Source organism: Macadamia integrifolia, chromosome 8, assembly GCF_013358625.1.
Source record: "Macadamia integrifolia cultivar HAES 741 chromosome 8, SCU_Mint_v3, whole genome shotgun sequence".
NCBI lineage: Eukaryota > Viridiplantae > Streptophyta > Magnoliopsida > Proteales > Proteaceae > Macadamia > Macadamia integrifolia.
This window is the reverse complement of record NC_056564.1, coordinates 6,342,591-6,358,447: the sequence shown is the minus strand read 5'-3', so window position 1 is coordinate 6,358,447 and position 15,857 is coordinate 6,342,591. Positions and strand designations below refer to the sequence as shown.

The 15,857-nt window shown below is 37.6% G+C and overlaps 1 protein-coding gene across 7 annotated transcripts in view; it reads right to left on the bottom strand.

Annotated features, from left to right (window-relative positions):
• The window catches only part of LOC122086589 (probable LRR receptor-like serine/threonine-protein kinase At1g06840), a 97,567-nt gene that overhangs the window by 39,335 nt on the left and 42,375 nt on the right, over positions 1-15,857 (bottom strand). For 3 of the 7 annotated variants that reach the window (XM_042655512.1, XM_042655515.1, XM_042655516.1), the window contains 7 exons: positions 15,133-15,635; positions 14,446-14,604; positions 13,079-13,380; positions 12,841-12,892; positions 9,187-9,437; positions 6,961-7,095; positions 5,496-6,317 (listed from right to left, as the gene is read on the bottom strand). The exons of 1 other annotated variant lie outside the window; for it this stretch is intronic. In XM_042655512.1, coding sequence (XP_042511446.1) covers positions 5,970-6,317; positions 6,961-7,095; positions 9,187-9,437; positions 12,841-12,892; positions 13,079-13,380; positions 14,446-14,604; positions 15,133-15,635 — 1,750 coding nt within the window. In that variant the 3' untranslated portion in view covers positions 5,496-5,969. Of the gene's footprint in view, positions 1-5,495; positions 6,318-6,960; positions 7,096-9,186; positions 9,438-12,840; positions 12,893-13,078; positions 13,381-14,445; positions 14,605-15,132; positions 15,636-15,857 lie in introns of those variants that run through there. 3 more of the 7 variants (XR_006142483.1, XR_006142482.1, XM_042655513.1) reach the window with 3 other exon arrangements.

Below are 15,857 nucleotides of genomic sequence, written 5' to 3'. Positions count from 1 at the left end.
TGAACAATAGTAGAAAATACACCTCAATATACGACATATAACTATCTAATGTTACAGACAATAGAAAATTATCAATCCAAACCGCCTGGAAACATATATATAAGGAGTTGATATCATACCTGTGATCACATGAAATATACATCTCCTTATAGGTCCTTTCTTGATCTAAAGATCAGCCTACCTTGAAAACCTCACAGGTAGAAAACTTTGATATTAATCAACACTTGGCAAACTGCCATTTTCTTGAATTAATATCTTACTTTGGCATACCGCCTATGGCTAACTGCCACTTCCATGGATTTAGGTTAAATACCACCATAAATCACAAACTTTGGCAAACCGCCTGTGGTAAACCACCACTTCTTTGGACATAGGCTAAATACCACCATACATCACAAATTCTGACAAAATATCGTCAATTACCTTGGCTAAGCACTGCCAATAAATCTTAACAAGCACAACCTTTAAACTTTGGCTTTTACCACCATGATATCATTGGTTAAATGAGATCATAAAACTCCCACTAACCAAGCATGTCAAAAACCTCAATAACACCAATGTCAGAAAATATGGCTCTTGAGTACTTTGTCGATAAACTTGGATGACATCACTTTTGGGCAAATGTCACCTTTACCTTGGGAAACACACAATTGAACTGAATGTACCACTTTGGTGGGTTTCACTCATTCCTATCATGTTTTCCACATTAGAGATGAATATATGTACAGAAGTGTATGCTTTAATGTGTTTCTTACACAATCAGAGACAACACAAACAAATGAAGCATAAATGTACACAAATAATTCAGAGAACAGAATTTAAGATAAAATCAATTCAAAATTACTTCGAAGTCATTATAAACTTAATAGGGCAATAAAATTGTTCCTATTTCCCTTCAGTTGTGCTTTGTTCAGCAACAACACCTGTTTGGGTTCCCTGAGAGCTAAAACCAGATCAAGTAACCCTAAGAATCTCAGGTATGAATCATACACACCAAATAACCGGGCTAGAAAATTTAATATGTACACCTAGTAGATAAACTACACAATAAATGTACATCTAGCAGATAAAACACACAAGAGTCACAACCGTAACTACATTCCTATCCTTTGGGCTAAGAATGTACTGGTCCTCTTGTAAATCCAAATTTACTGTGAAAATACAATTACTTTTATCACATGTGGGTTTAGAAACCTCTAAGTTATAGTCCTTTCCATACATGTATTTTCTTTAACTTGGGTGACATCACCTTTGGGCAAATGTCACCAACTTTGCTACGCTTGGAAAAACTATGAAATAATAGGATGTGCCACTTTGGTGGATTCCATCAAATCCTTTCATAGCTTCCTAGAAATATACTGTGCAGCATAAAATGTGCGGAATCTCACACCCAGTTTAATTCTAATATATTTATCCATCATAGGGTGTTTCAAACAAAACATTCAAGTACAAAATGACATGAATATGAATTTACTATATATTTCAGCCATAAATCATTATTCAATATCATGATAATAATAAATCAATGCAAAACTCCAAATAATTCTTTTGCATGAAAAACAATATAGAACACTGAATTTATTCTCCCACTAGCAACCTAGTATACTGACCTTCTACTAGTAACATCCTCCCACTAGCAACCTAGTATACCGAATTTATTCTCCCACTGGTCGAGCCACATAAAATAGCTTAAGATCCATACTTTTATTCTCCCACTTGGTTCGACCAGTCATAAATTAATCCATTTATTGGAGAACACAATTCGTTAAATGTGACATACATATAAACTTGTTCACATATGCCCAAAAACAAAAGAAACCAAACATTTATCAATTAATGTTCATAAATAGGTTTTCAGAGAACAATGGCAGTGTTTAAGAACTTGGTATTGGATTGATCAAAATCGACACTAATCCAACCCAACCAATCCGAATTGATCCAATCGGAATACAAAAAATAACACATTAAATAAACCTATAACTTATGGTTATAGTGATGAAACCCTCATCCACCCTATTGCCATTGATCAACTGTCCAATACCTTTTTAGGGCAAAAAACTTTGCTTTAAAAGCATAATACCAAACTATTGATTTGGTTCTCCTAGTATAGAAAACTAGGTCTTTGAGACATATGTAGGCCTCTATATTCTCAAGCCACTTTTAAAGACATTAGCTTAATGGTTCAACTCAAGGAAGAATAATCCATTCGATATTTAATTAATGCATGTAACATCAATAAAAACCAACATTACATCACTAACCATTAAACATAATCAAAGTGTCAACTGAACTACAATCTCAACCTTTAGGTCTGGAATGCACTAGTCCACTCAAAAACTACAATGACCGTGGGAGCTCTTCAACTTCGAAAATTACTATCACTTTTGGATGCATAACAACTTCTAGGTTAAGGTCTGCCTAGAGTACACTTGCATTTATGCATGTCTTTGATAATGTCGCCTTTGGGCAAACATTACTTAATTCCTGCTAACAATTTTCTATGTCTTTGAATATAAGACAAAATCTTTGAGTTGTAAACCTATTACAGTAATCTTAGATTTTACCACTTTGGTGGGTTCCATCAATTCCACTGCAATAGCTTACAACTACACCTGGCAGCTTAAATTTGTGGGTTATTTAAACATGAACTAAATATCAATTTACATGTAAAAGAACAAGCATGTAACTGTTAACAAAATAAACATTACAATGCTCAATTATCAATTACTTCAAGAGTGTCAACCGGAACTTCATACTAATCCACTCAAGTTTCTGCAATTACTGCGAGACTTCTTCTAACTTTCGAAAAGTACCGCCATCTTTGGATGGACAACATCTTCTAGGTTGAGAAATCCCTATTCTGTTTTTCACTTACTTTAACTTTAACATTTCTTTGATAATGTCACATTTGGGTGAACATTAGCAACTTTGCTACCAATCATTATTCTCTGTCTTTTCAAACAAAGAAGACTTTGATTTGTATTCTATTACAATAAGGTTGAACTTTACCACTTTGGTGGATTCCACCCAATCTTATTGTAATAGTCTACAAATTCATTCCGGTAGCTAAAAGTGGGATTGTTTAAGCATGAATAAAAATATTCATAAACAAAAGCATGAACTACATTACCAAGAATAACCAAGTTCATATTCTGATATGCAAGTAATGTATGAGTTGATTTTCTTTTATTTCTTCCAATTAATAGGAAAATCATAAAGAATCATTAACCACCCATACTTGTAACTTATACAAAACAAATCATAAAAGTTGATCAAAACTAGGCTCATAATATATCAAAACGAAGAGCACGAAAAACTGGACTCAACGCAAAAAACCAGGGTGAAAAATTCTTCACCGTTTGCCCGTACGAGCCATTTGAAGTTGCAGAACTAAAAATAGATCAAAATCAATCTAGTTTCCCAAACCAACCGGTTCGGCCAACCGGTCTAATCCGGTTCAGGCATATTGATTCCGGGTCAAAATCTGGGTCAATTGGTCAACGATCCGGTCAACCTTTGACCGAGTCAAACAGAGTTGGTCATGAGTTGACCCACTACACCCCGGGTTAACTCGGTAGGGTTTCCGAGGTGACCCGGCGATGACTCGCCGCCTTTTTTTTTGAATTAAAATTTTTTTTTTCTCTCCTTCGGCAGCCGGTTTTCGACGGCACGTGCCGACGCATCGGGAGGTTTCTGGTGACTTGCGGCATACCGTCGCGACCGTATTTTCATGCTCTACAACTTTCGTGAAGAAAGTTTTCCCATATGAGATCTTTAAGTAATGGTAAAATTATGATTTTCATGATTTGGGACACAAACCCTATACAAATTCAATTTTCCTTGATTCTAACACTGTAAGGGTTGGCTCTGATACCAATTGTTGGGGATTCTTTACCATATTAAACATATGAATAACCCTATAGTGTTTAGAATACAAGAATCATCAACCAATCATAAAAGATTAATCATAGGTGTAGTCCCTAAACCAAGAACAATAAAGTATCCCATTTTAAAATACATAACCATATAGATTTACCATATCTATAATAATCAATGGGACAACCATGATATGAACCATAAATGGGAATAAAGAAGTACCTGTGTCCCATGAACATAGATCATGAACCTCTGTCCCATGTGGTTAAACATTACTCCCATGAAGATGACAATGACGAACTACGCAAGTGGAGTCCTTCTACTGAGATCTTCTGCAGCCTCTTACTCTAGGATTTCCTTTCTTTCTGTGCACTTGCTCTTGTGAGAAAAGCCGTGCTCCCAAAACCAATAAGGCATTAAGTAAAAGTAATGGTTGCAGGGACCGTCAGTATTCTATTTATAATAGAATCCCTAAAACCCTATTCCACTCTCACAATGGAAAGAGCCAGGAGTTTCCTAATCAGAGTGGGTCTAAAATTGCTTGGGCCCAATGAATCAATCGGTATCAATTAAACCCACATAAAAATCCTAACAACCTGCCTCTCTTCAAACTCACTAGGATGTAGTTGGTTCTCATGTGCAAATCAATTATGAGTTTTTTCTATAGGGGACACATCCTAAAGAGTTTCAAGTTGACTCAAATTTACCTAATCCCTAAATGCAAGAATCCAGATTCTATTGAAGAATTCCTCCTAAAATGTCATTTATAGGGTAATTTGTAAGATTATGGCTAACATATGAAAACCGTTTTTGAATGACATTATTTCTGTTCCTCAAAGTGCTTTTGTGAGCGGTAGGATTATTTTATATAATATTCTTATGGCCTACAAAGATTTTCATACTTTCAAGTTAAAATATATATATATATATATATAAGAAATTTTATACGGAAACGAGTTGGACATGAAGAAAGCTTATGATAAAATCGGTTGAGATTTCCTCAAGAAAATACTTTTTAAGCTTGGATTTTATGAGCAATGGATTCAATGGGCCATGCACATTGAAACAATTAAATTATCATTTCTAATCAATGACACCCAACAAGAGGTCTCTCCAACTTGTGGATTTTAGGTAGGGTGATACTATTGCCCTTTCCTTTTCATTTTGTGTACCGACTTTATCTTCTCTCCTTAGGTTGTAAAAATGGGAAGCTTGATGGGCAAAAATTCCAGGAGGTTCTTAACTATGTTTTCTTTCTGAGAGCGTGGCCTATGCCAATGCTCCCATTTGTATCTAACCCCTTCCACTATGAAATAACATCTGAGTCCCTCTTTTTATGGGAGGAGACTCTTTTTATGGGAGGAGAGAAATAAACACAAGGAACATTATCTACCAACTAATTTTAAATGTCCACAATTGTCAAGTGGCCAGATCAGACGAGGAATGAATTTTTATGGAAGGGAGACCCTTTCCTTCACATGTCAAGTTCTATTCACATCAGGGTTTATCACATGCCAAAAAGAGCTTTGAAAATCCAGGGCTAAGAAAGACTGCATGCTAGTGCTCGAAATATCATATGCCTGCAAGGGCACATACTCAGGTATCATGGAAGATATAGATTGAATTCTAATATGATATTCGACTAATAGATTAAAATAACTAATCCAAACCATGACTTCTCTATCCAATGGTCAGAATTGCCACATCAACTGTCAACATGGAAAAAGAATAGTGGCCACGTAGGGACCCCCTTCTTTTGATTGTTTTTCCGGTCTGTCATTACTGTACATAGATTCTGTGAAGTTGGTAAACCGGTTCCAGACAGCATTTGACAATTTAGAATGAACTCGACCACCAAGTTCTCACCTGTTGTCATCTGATATAAAAGGCAAATCAGCTTGGTTCATCTGGTATCCGCAAAAAATGTGTTGGGGAGGCAATTATTAAGTCAAGAAGTTTTGCAACCATCCCTGCAGACCATAGACAGTTGAAACAATAAAGAGACAATCCACGCAAACTATACACAGCTGAAACAGACACCATGATGCTACAATCAACCCTGAATACCACACACTTCAATCACCTAAATTCTGTCACCTAGATCTAATGGTTGTGAATACTCCACCGATGATGTCGCTGCTATAAATGTCTGATGACACAGAAGGGTTATTCACTTCTGTGATTGGTGATGAAGGAGGATTCACTAACTTCCAGGAATTTGAGCCCATAGTTCCTGATGCAAAGGCATCTGACCCCGGCAGCATAGTAGTAATATCCTCAATTTCTCTGACCACTTCTGCCACTGAAGGTCGAGCCTCAGTCTCATCTTGGCAACACCTGAGGGCCAATTTCGCAAATTTTTCTACACATTCAGAAGGATAAGATCCCATGCATTCATCTATGACCGAGAAGATCATACCCGACCGGTAGGCTTTGCTCACCTGGGAATGAATACAACATTGAACAAACCTTAATTCACAAAACAACATCCAACAGTTGTTTCAGGACCAATATGAATTCTGAATAGACTTGTCACATCTTATGTCAAATGTACATCATGCAAGAATCATGAGGCTCACTTGAGGGAGAGGTCTGGGTTGTGAATCTGCAAATATGTATGTGGTACGCAATGGGCATAAAAGTCACAGAAACTTGACCTTACCATGTATACATGCAGGAAAAGATAATGAGATCCTACAGAACTGTAAGAAAGAGGACTGCATGGTCTTTCTTAATGGTAAATTGTTAAGTCGTCATTGACAAGCACCATATCAAGATTTTGGCACACATTCAGTGGTGCGACTGACCATACACAGCAGGCTTTCATTAAGATGATAGCCAAGGAAAGTGTAAGGTGTAAACCAAGTTCAGAAACAAGCCTATGGATCTGACATTTTCAACAAACTTGCTGTTGATATTTACAGGCTCTTACATGAGCCATGAGGACATAGGATGGTGGCTCTGGCATCCTGAGTATTAGCAGCATATTTTGTGAAGTTTCTATCACACACACTCACTTTCTATAATAATCTATCTTAAGATCTTCCCTTCAATTAAGAGGTTTTTCATGGTATAAGGTAGTACCTCTCGAACAATGTATTTACTCTGCGAGATTGGCTGCATTCCTGTCAAGAGCTCTAGATATACGACCCCGAGGCTATAAACATCACTCTTATCAGTCAATTTCAGAGTTAGGAAGTATTCTGGATCGAGGTAGCCCTGCAAAAAAGAAGCATGTAAATGTCATTGAATTTGGCATCATTCATTCAACCAAAATTTGGTTTAAGTACTTGAATTTTTTGAGTTTGAAAGCTTAATCTAACTAAAGAACTTATGCTGAAAGAAATTTTCAGTTCACAATTGATCACGGGTTTTCCATTTTCCAAAAAAGATTTGAACTTCAACTATGGCCAGTGCCTATGAGGAATTGAGTTCCTCAGAGATTTTGTTGAGTTAAGAGTGCCTTGACCAAAATATAACCTTAAGCTTTGACTAGAATGTCATGTTCAAACCTATGGAAATATCCACTACTTTGGCCAGTTACCCCTGTCAGGAATGTGAATCTTTTTGCAACTTGGAGTTCAGAGGATGTTTATATCACTCTATAGAGTATGACCAGAAACCAGTGGCAAATTTCCCAGTTGGATTCTATGTTTGAACCCTGATATTTTTGAAATGGAAAGTTTGATGCAAAAGATACTGACATTTAAAAATTACTGGGAAAATAACATTTTCAAGACAACTTGCAACTCAAAACTGATGCAGGGCAGATAGAACCATGGACAGACAACATTCTACCAAACAGAAACATTTTATTGTTCCTTAACTGCTAGCCTTTTAACCTGTTCAATAACGGCGTCCACCTTACAGATTTTGGAAGTCAGCTCCAATTTGGTGGGCCATGAATGCCGCACAAAAGAAGAAATTTACCTGATACTAGTTTTTGCGTTATATTTCTATTTAATTTCATCTGTGCATTTTGAAGTGCCAGTGTCAAGCCAGGGAGTAGGACTTTAGAAAGAGTCAATTTCTTGTGGAGCCTTCATAAGTTGCACCAGGTCATGAACCCGGCTGATTACCTAGTTGAGAGTTATCATGAAAGAGGTGGGATTCTTTTGGTGGATACAGATGATTTTCAGTAGATTTTCTGAAAGCTTTGAGTTTATGCTCTGACAACAAGTGAAAGCTTTGAGTTTATGCTCTGACAACAAGGCAGCCATTAATGTAACACAAAATGCAAGTCAGCCAAGTCAGCATGATAGAATTAAACTCATTGAAGCTTATTGACATTTTGTCAAACAGAAATTGAGAACAGGAAAGACTGGCCCATATGTTCAGATGAATGGCCAGCTACCTCAAGAGGATCAGTAGGCTAGTATAGCATTTTGGGCAATCTGGGCATATGTGATAATTGATATGCATGCTTGCACTAGGTAAAGGAAGCAGTAATATTACTTTACTATGTTATATCATCATTTGAAGGGGTTATAGTCATGTGTACAGGCAGTGTATATTGGGATCCCTTTTCCTTGTTAGGGGTGTTTGTATCAAAGAAGTATTTAGCAATGTTCCAACACAGCCCATTCAACCACTTATTTTAAATACCAGCAGCAGGTAATTTAGTTAATCCATGGGTGTACACCAGCGAACAGTGTTGCTATAAAAACAAAAAAAGAAAAGAAAAGAAAAGAAGAAGAAGAGAGAGAGAGCTCTACTTTTAACAGAGTTGATGCCTTGTGACAATGGTTAAGTCTGTAATCTAGGAAAATCTAAAAGGTTAAGGTTAAAACTGGTTGGAGCTATCCAAAAATAACTTTTCAATACTACATATAAAAAGTGTAGATTTGGGTTGTCAATGGTTCAATCAATACCTGTTTGAAGGTTCAACTAAATGTGTTCTGCTAGGTTGTTGTTATTGGGTTTGTTTGAAAAGCCGGTAATAGCATTGACCAACCCCTTTTGGTAATGGGTGATTGGCGAACCGGTTCAATGGTTAGGTCAAGCAAGTTTCAAAAGACTGGAATTTAGTAAACTAAATCTTCATATGAGCTCTTTCTCTATTTTGTTTATTTTTTCTTCTCTACAAACTTCTGAACCTTTTTCCATATCAGTTTAGTTGATGACTGACTTCAACATTTTGTAAAATGGATGTGTTGGACATAAGCATTGAATTGAATCCGAAGACAGAAATACCAATTCCAAAGTTGAACTCTGATTTTTGGGTGTCAACAGAAATGCTACAAGAAGTTACCAGCTTCACAGTTAAGTTGGAAACCAGTAAGCAACGCTAAATCTGAGAATAATACTTACCGGCGTACCCCTTACAACTGTGGACACATGACCAGGTAAAGTCCCTTCATCATCCGGAACTGGTGCAAGTTTTGAGAGTCCAAAATCCGCAACCTTTGCAATAAATTTGGAGTCCAACAGTATGTTGCTGGATTTGATATCTCGGTGAAATATTGGCGGGGTGACTTCAGTATGGAGGTAGAGGATACCCTTAGCTGAGCTCAATGCAATACTTAACCTCATTGCGAAACTTAGAGGTTCTTTTGACTTACCTGTGGTATCACAAAGATTTATTTAGAGCAAGTATAAACACACATGCGGTATTATTTCTTACTCAACCAAAAACATATTTAATCTTGTTGATGTCAACGATGCTGGTTAATTTGGTTAACATTATCAGCTGCAACCTATTAACTATGAGTGAGCCTGTTTTGATTGATTTACCCCCTATCTATCTCACTTGCCAAGTGTCAGCGCTAAAACGAGCATACCATACAGCCCAAAAGTGGATACAAAGCTACAGAACAAAAACACCACTTGTAAACGCCATTTTTATTTGAAGCTAGATCCAACTTTGTAAGAATTTGGACTCATTTCTAGGCCATATGGCAGTAAATGAACATTACAATATCATATATTAGAGGAGGTTTTCTAAGAGCAGCCACCATTTGAGACACATTGATGGCTGGTGTGGCCATCTGATGGAGGGCCAGTAGGGGTAGGGAAAAATCCCTGAGGTGAACTGAGTTGCAGGGAAAAGGGAAAAATCGCACTAAGAAAAGGTGGGGGGGGAGGAGAATCGCTCACACAAGCCTGCGGGCTTCACAAATACTCACTCAATTCATATTTTCTTCAATCTAACTTGTCTATTGGTTACAACCAATTTAAAGGAAAATAAAAGACAATTGAAACTCAACTGAAATAAGAAACTACCCTAAAGAAAGAAACAAATTGCAAATCGACTCTCTAAATCCTACGTGTACCTAACTGACTAAAATAAAGTGAATAAAATAAAATCAAAGACAATCTTCCTAAATAAAGTAAATTTCTAAAATCCTACTCCGTGGATTTGATTTCCGTGCAAAGTCGTTGAGCCTCATCGAGCTTCACTTACATCAGTTGCATTTGTTGACGGGTATCCAATAAAAGATTTAGCTCCATTGATCTCTCTCTCTCCTTTTCCAGGGGTGGCAGAATTGTAAATAAATAGAAGTTGACAATGTTATGGAGAATTGTAATTTGATGAACTTCAATGAGAAACACAAGTGCGATCACTGTTTGTATGAGTGAAAGGAAAACTTGGAAGCTAACAGAATTTTAGGACAATAAGGAATATGAGAGAAATGGGAAGGGTAGTTTAGGAAGAAGAGGGGAATTATTGTAAAAGACAAAAGAGAGGAATCGGGGTTTGGAATTGCGTCTCCTACTTGGAGAAGAAAACCACCAGTGGGAGTTCTACTCTTAATCGACCCAAGGAAGTCGACAAAGAAGGAGGGAGACGTCGCGACTTTGATGAGGGGAGGGGTGATTCGCGACAGCTTTGACTCAGGTATGGCACTGCCTCTTTCTTCTCATCTCGTCTTCTCTGATTCTTCTTCTTCTTCGACTTCTATTTCTCTCTCTTCTTTTATTCTTTTCTTCTCTGCTCCTCTTCTTTTGTATTCTGTTTGTCTTCTTCGTCTTTCTTTTTTTCTTTTTTGTCGCTGTTGGCAAAACCCAGGGAGGACGATCTTCTTTGTTGCTGCTTTTTTTTTTTGGCTGTCGAAACCCTAAAAAAGGGCTCGATTGCAGGAACTTGGGAGAGAGAGAAGGGCGGTGAGACTAGGGGGATCGATTCTGTCTTTTTTTTTGGTTCTCAGTCTTTGTAGAACCGAAACAGAGATGGGGAAGCGAAGAAGGGGAATGGGGATCTTCGGCTCTGATACCAATTGATGGAGGGCCAGTAGGGGTAGGGAAGAATCCTTAGGTGAACTGAGTTGCAGGGAAGAGGGAGAAATCGCACTAAGAAAAGGGGAGGGGAAGGAGAATCGCTCACACAAGCCCGCAGGCTTCACAAATACTCACTCAATTCATATTTTCTTCAATCTAACTTGTCTATTGGTTACAACCAATTTAAAGGAAAATAAAAGACACAAAATAGAAACTCAACTGAAATAAGAAACTACCCTAAACAAAGAAACAAATTGCAAATTGACTCTCTAAATCCTAAGTGTACCTAACTTGCTAAAATAAAGTGAATAAAATAAAATCAAAGACAATCTTCTTAAATAAACTTTTAAAATCCTACTAGACCCAAAACCAATATGGATCTAGTTCATCCCTATCCGGAAACCCAGATGGCTATGGACGGCTCCACGGGTGCGTGTCTGGATCACCATCCTACAAAGTTGGATAGATAGGGAACCCAGTGAATTGGAAACCTGCCAAAATTTTCTCTGTTTCAACTTTATGCTCACCAGAAATCAGAATTGCAGTTTTCATGTCAAACAAGCCAAAGGCAAGGCCTTCATCGTGCCATGTGGCATAACGTGTCTAGGCTGAATTTTTCTACTTCTAGTTCCAGGTGCCAACTAAACCTTTACATGGCAGATTTCCGATTACTTAAAGAGTACCGGTATATATATATATATAAATAAAATGTATGTACGGAAAGGATTCACCCACTTTTATTTTGTGGTTGGCTCATTTATTTAAGCAGTGTTGGTGAGTGATCCAGCCATTGTGATCAGTGGATTTTGGGGGTGGGGGGGTCTGGGGGAACAGGGGTCCTGTGAAATCTTGTGAGCTAGCTCACTATCTTGATACACATGGAAGCTTCACCATGACGAGAATGGATCCTCAGCATGTGCGTTCACCTGCACGTATGTGTCAAGAGGCCAACACCTGTCCCATTTCCAGCCATTTGCACGGTGAAGAGGGGCCTTTATGGAACTAAAAGGGAGGTGTTGGCTTTGGACACACATGTGCAGGTTAACATACATGCAGAGGATCCAAACTCCACCATGTCAACCTTTTCCCATGTGTTATGTCTCAACTAAGTGGCACTCTGTCATGTGGCAAAAAGATCCATTTTCTCTCCTCTTTAAGACATTTCAACAGATTTTATGGTCAAATTGAAGGTGCAAAACACAGAGGACTATGTGGTTGATTTGGACAAGACTAAACATGCAGTCGATCCAGAACATCCCCCATCTTCTAAATGATCTGGTTTTTCCATCTCAATAATCCAGATGGCAGAAAACCCTTGTCACTGCAGGCTTCACTGCCCATAGTGGTGTGTGTGAGAGAGAATCTACGGAGACCTTTCTTTTTTTCTTTCTAAGAAGCCAAGGGAAGATCACCTATAAAAAGGAAAAATTCCCTTTTTTTTTTTTTTGAACAACTGAAGAACATAAAAATTGTATGGGGGAAAAAAAAAGAAAGTCAGAATAACCAACTTTTTGGTGGAGTAAATGGCTCTCAAAAAGGGTATTCCTTGGAAAATCTCCTTCAAAATATATGAAATAGTACAGCTTCCATTATCCCCACCCCCCAAAAAAAAAAAAAAAAAAAAATTCACAAGACTCGGTTGTTTGCAACTGGAGGTACCAAAGTCATCTCAGAATGAAGAGTGCTAATAAAGGATAGCTGAATGACAATAATGGCACTGTAAAAGAAAGAATATGAAAATGTTACCATAAATGTGATCTCTCACTGTACCATTTTCCATGAACTCGTACACCAACATCTGCATGCACACCGAAAACAAACATAGAATGTCACATCCAAACTGGAAACGTGCAACATAACCTAAGTGCATCAATAATGAAACCAAAAAAGAAATTATGGTTCATTGAATTCACTGATGCCAATTTTCAAGCTGTTCAGAGTAGCTGCAAGATTGTGAGTCTGAATCTCAAAAGATAAGAAGCACCTGTTCACTTTGTTCATCACAATAGCCAAGTAAAGAGACAAGATTCCGATGGTGTAACCTTGACATATGTTCTATTTCTGTCAAGAACTCCTTCTCACCCTGTAAAGATCCCTCTTCCGCACGCTTTATGGCCACAATTGTGCCATCAGCAAGAATACCTTGGTAGACCTTCCCATAACCTCCTTGGCCAATTTGTGTGGAGCTGCTGAAATTGTTTGTGGCCAGTGCCATTTCTTTAAAACTGAATCCTTTCACAAAACTCAATCCTTTGAAAGTCTCGATTTTGATTGGAATCCTTGATGCTGCAAAAGGTACACAAATAAAGAGTAACTACATTTCTTCCAAGTAAACAAAAAAATTATAACAAAAGTAACACCTAGGGTTACAGATGCCACTATCGGTTCCCAATACCCATTTTCCAGGGACCGAGTGATGGAAACTATTAGCAATTACACAGATTGATGTCAGCATTCTAAAGAAAAGGAGAATAGAGCTAATGTAGGAAAGAAAAAATTTCAATTTTAGTGATCTCACACGGTTTTGATTGTAAAGAAAGTGTCAGGTCTCACATAATTAAAATTTTGAGATTCTTGAACATATGAAATGCTAAATTTATACCAGACTTGGTCACACGGCACTCCAAACATTAGGGCTCTCAATCTGAACCTGCAAGTGCAGCACTTTGTGGATTATGTGATTCCACATCAACAGCACACTGAGTTCCAAAGCCTGTTTTCTTGGTCAAGTTGCAGCTTAAAGAGGTTTAATGAGTGATTGCTTTACAATTATCATTTCAAGGTACTCCTTACTAAGGTCAAGAGATACACCATGAGACATTATGCCCTCCCCAGACCCCACAGTAGCAGAAGCCTTGTGCATTGGGTATGCCCCTTTTTAGTTCGGAAATGACTTATAAGTTTGAAATCTTATTATGGGTCCTGCAAAACCCTTGTGAGTCACCCTCAACATAATGACATGATCTGGGTTTGGGAGCCATGTTGGATACAGCTCAGCCCTACTCATTACTCACTTTTATTTAGCGCAAACTTAGAGAATGTCATTACTAGAATTTCTAAACATTAACTAAATCCATTTCCTTGTAGCCCAAGATGTAGGGTGTCTCCAAAATCCTAAACATGTATCCATAATCCACTAAAGGGAAACGTCTTTTAGTTTGGAAAAATAAGAAATGCAATCTATTATCTGTTCCAAGATCCATGAAACATAAATTGGAAAGTTGGGACAACGGAAGGCAAGAGAATAGATTTATATTACAATTAATATTCAAAATATCTGAGATGACATAAATCTATTTTTTTTTTTTTTTTGGTGGGGGGGTGTTAATAAATCTTTTGGGAGACACTCACATTGCCGTCTTCTTGAAAATGCCTCTGGGTTTCCTGTATAGGATCTCCTTATAAGGATAAAACTAAGTGCAGATAATGTAACAGCACATGCAAAGACCCCTAATACAATTCCAGCCAGTGCACTCTTGCTTATTCCAGAGCTTGAGGTACCAACAATCTCTGCAAGAGAAAAATAATAATTGACCGGCGATTAAATTATCTTTCACAATCACATTATATTAACATAAGATTAAAGTTTGGATCAAAATATAGCCAGAGAGAGGGAATATTAATCATGCTTCCAAATAGGAATTTTATGCAAGTATTGGGTCCAAAGGCCAAGTTGGGCTCCTAGAGAAGGGAGGAAGCGCATGGTCAGATTTTGGATGACAAGACATTTGATAAACTGTAAAAAAGGAAAAGGGACAGGAGTTTAGATGCTTAGTGCCAAATGGACAGGTACAATCCAGCTTATAGTTCTCCTGAGGGGGAACACTGAATGGATGGCTGTACCCTACTGCATAAGCCCCATGTTTACCATCATGCAAGTGTTAGCTAAATTTTACGGTTGTGTGGGGCATCTTTGATTCCTAGTAAAATCCTAATTAATTCAATGAAGTCAGTCTCCCCAAATCTGCCCTTATCAAAAGAAATACAAAATCTCCAACTTAAATTAGCCAGTATCCTGTTAAAAATCAGCTTACATACCATTTTTATAAGGTCCCAAGAGAGTGAAGTTGAGAAGTTCATATGGCCCAAAAGTATTGTCCACGGGAATTTCAAAACCGGTGAACATGCTTCTGATTCTCTTGATCTCACTTGTGCTAAATATATAATTATCAGGAAACAACTTCAAATACATCCTCAGTCGAGGGCCTTCTTCCCAGATAAAGTTATCAATAGCCAGCTGATAAAGAGACAAGTTGAGGCCTGAGGACAGGTACTCATCAAACAAAGTCTTATATGGGCGAAAATCTGAGAATCCAGGACTTTTCAATCGATATCCAACCCAAAGAGGTGCTGCACAGGAACAGTGTACAGGAGATGCAGGAACATATTCGTATCCTTCATTTTCAGGACATGATTGAATAAGACAATTCCCCATGGGGCTTGTTGAGTTTGAGTCTGTGTCATTGTCACCACTCAGAGTTCCACAAAACTGGACCAAGTTTATTTGATTAGAAGGCATGCATACAGGATTCCCTTGCAGGCTGAAAATCATGTAGAAAACTAATGGCAGTGAGAACCTTCCAAAAAAGGGCCTTTTTTTTATCAACAAAGAATTTTTTATTTTTTTACTATAAAACAAAGAGATACATTGATTGATACATAGGGGACCACCAGCACAAAAGATGGGACCATGACCAGCTACACCTGCCACTATAATACAAAAAACTTCTTTTCCTTTTCTTTTTTTTTTTTTTTTTTTTTTT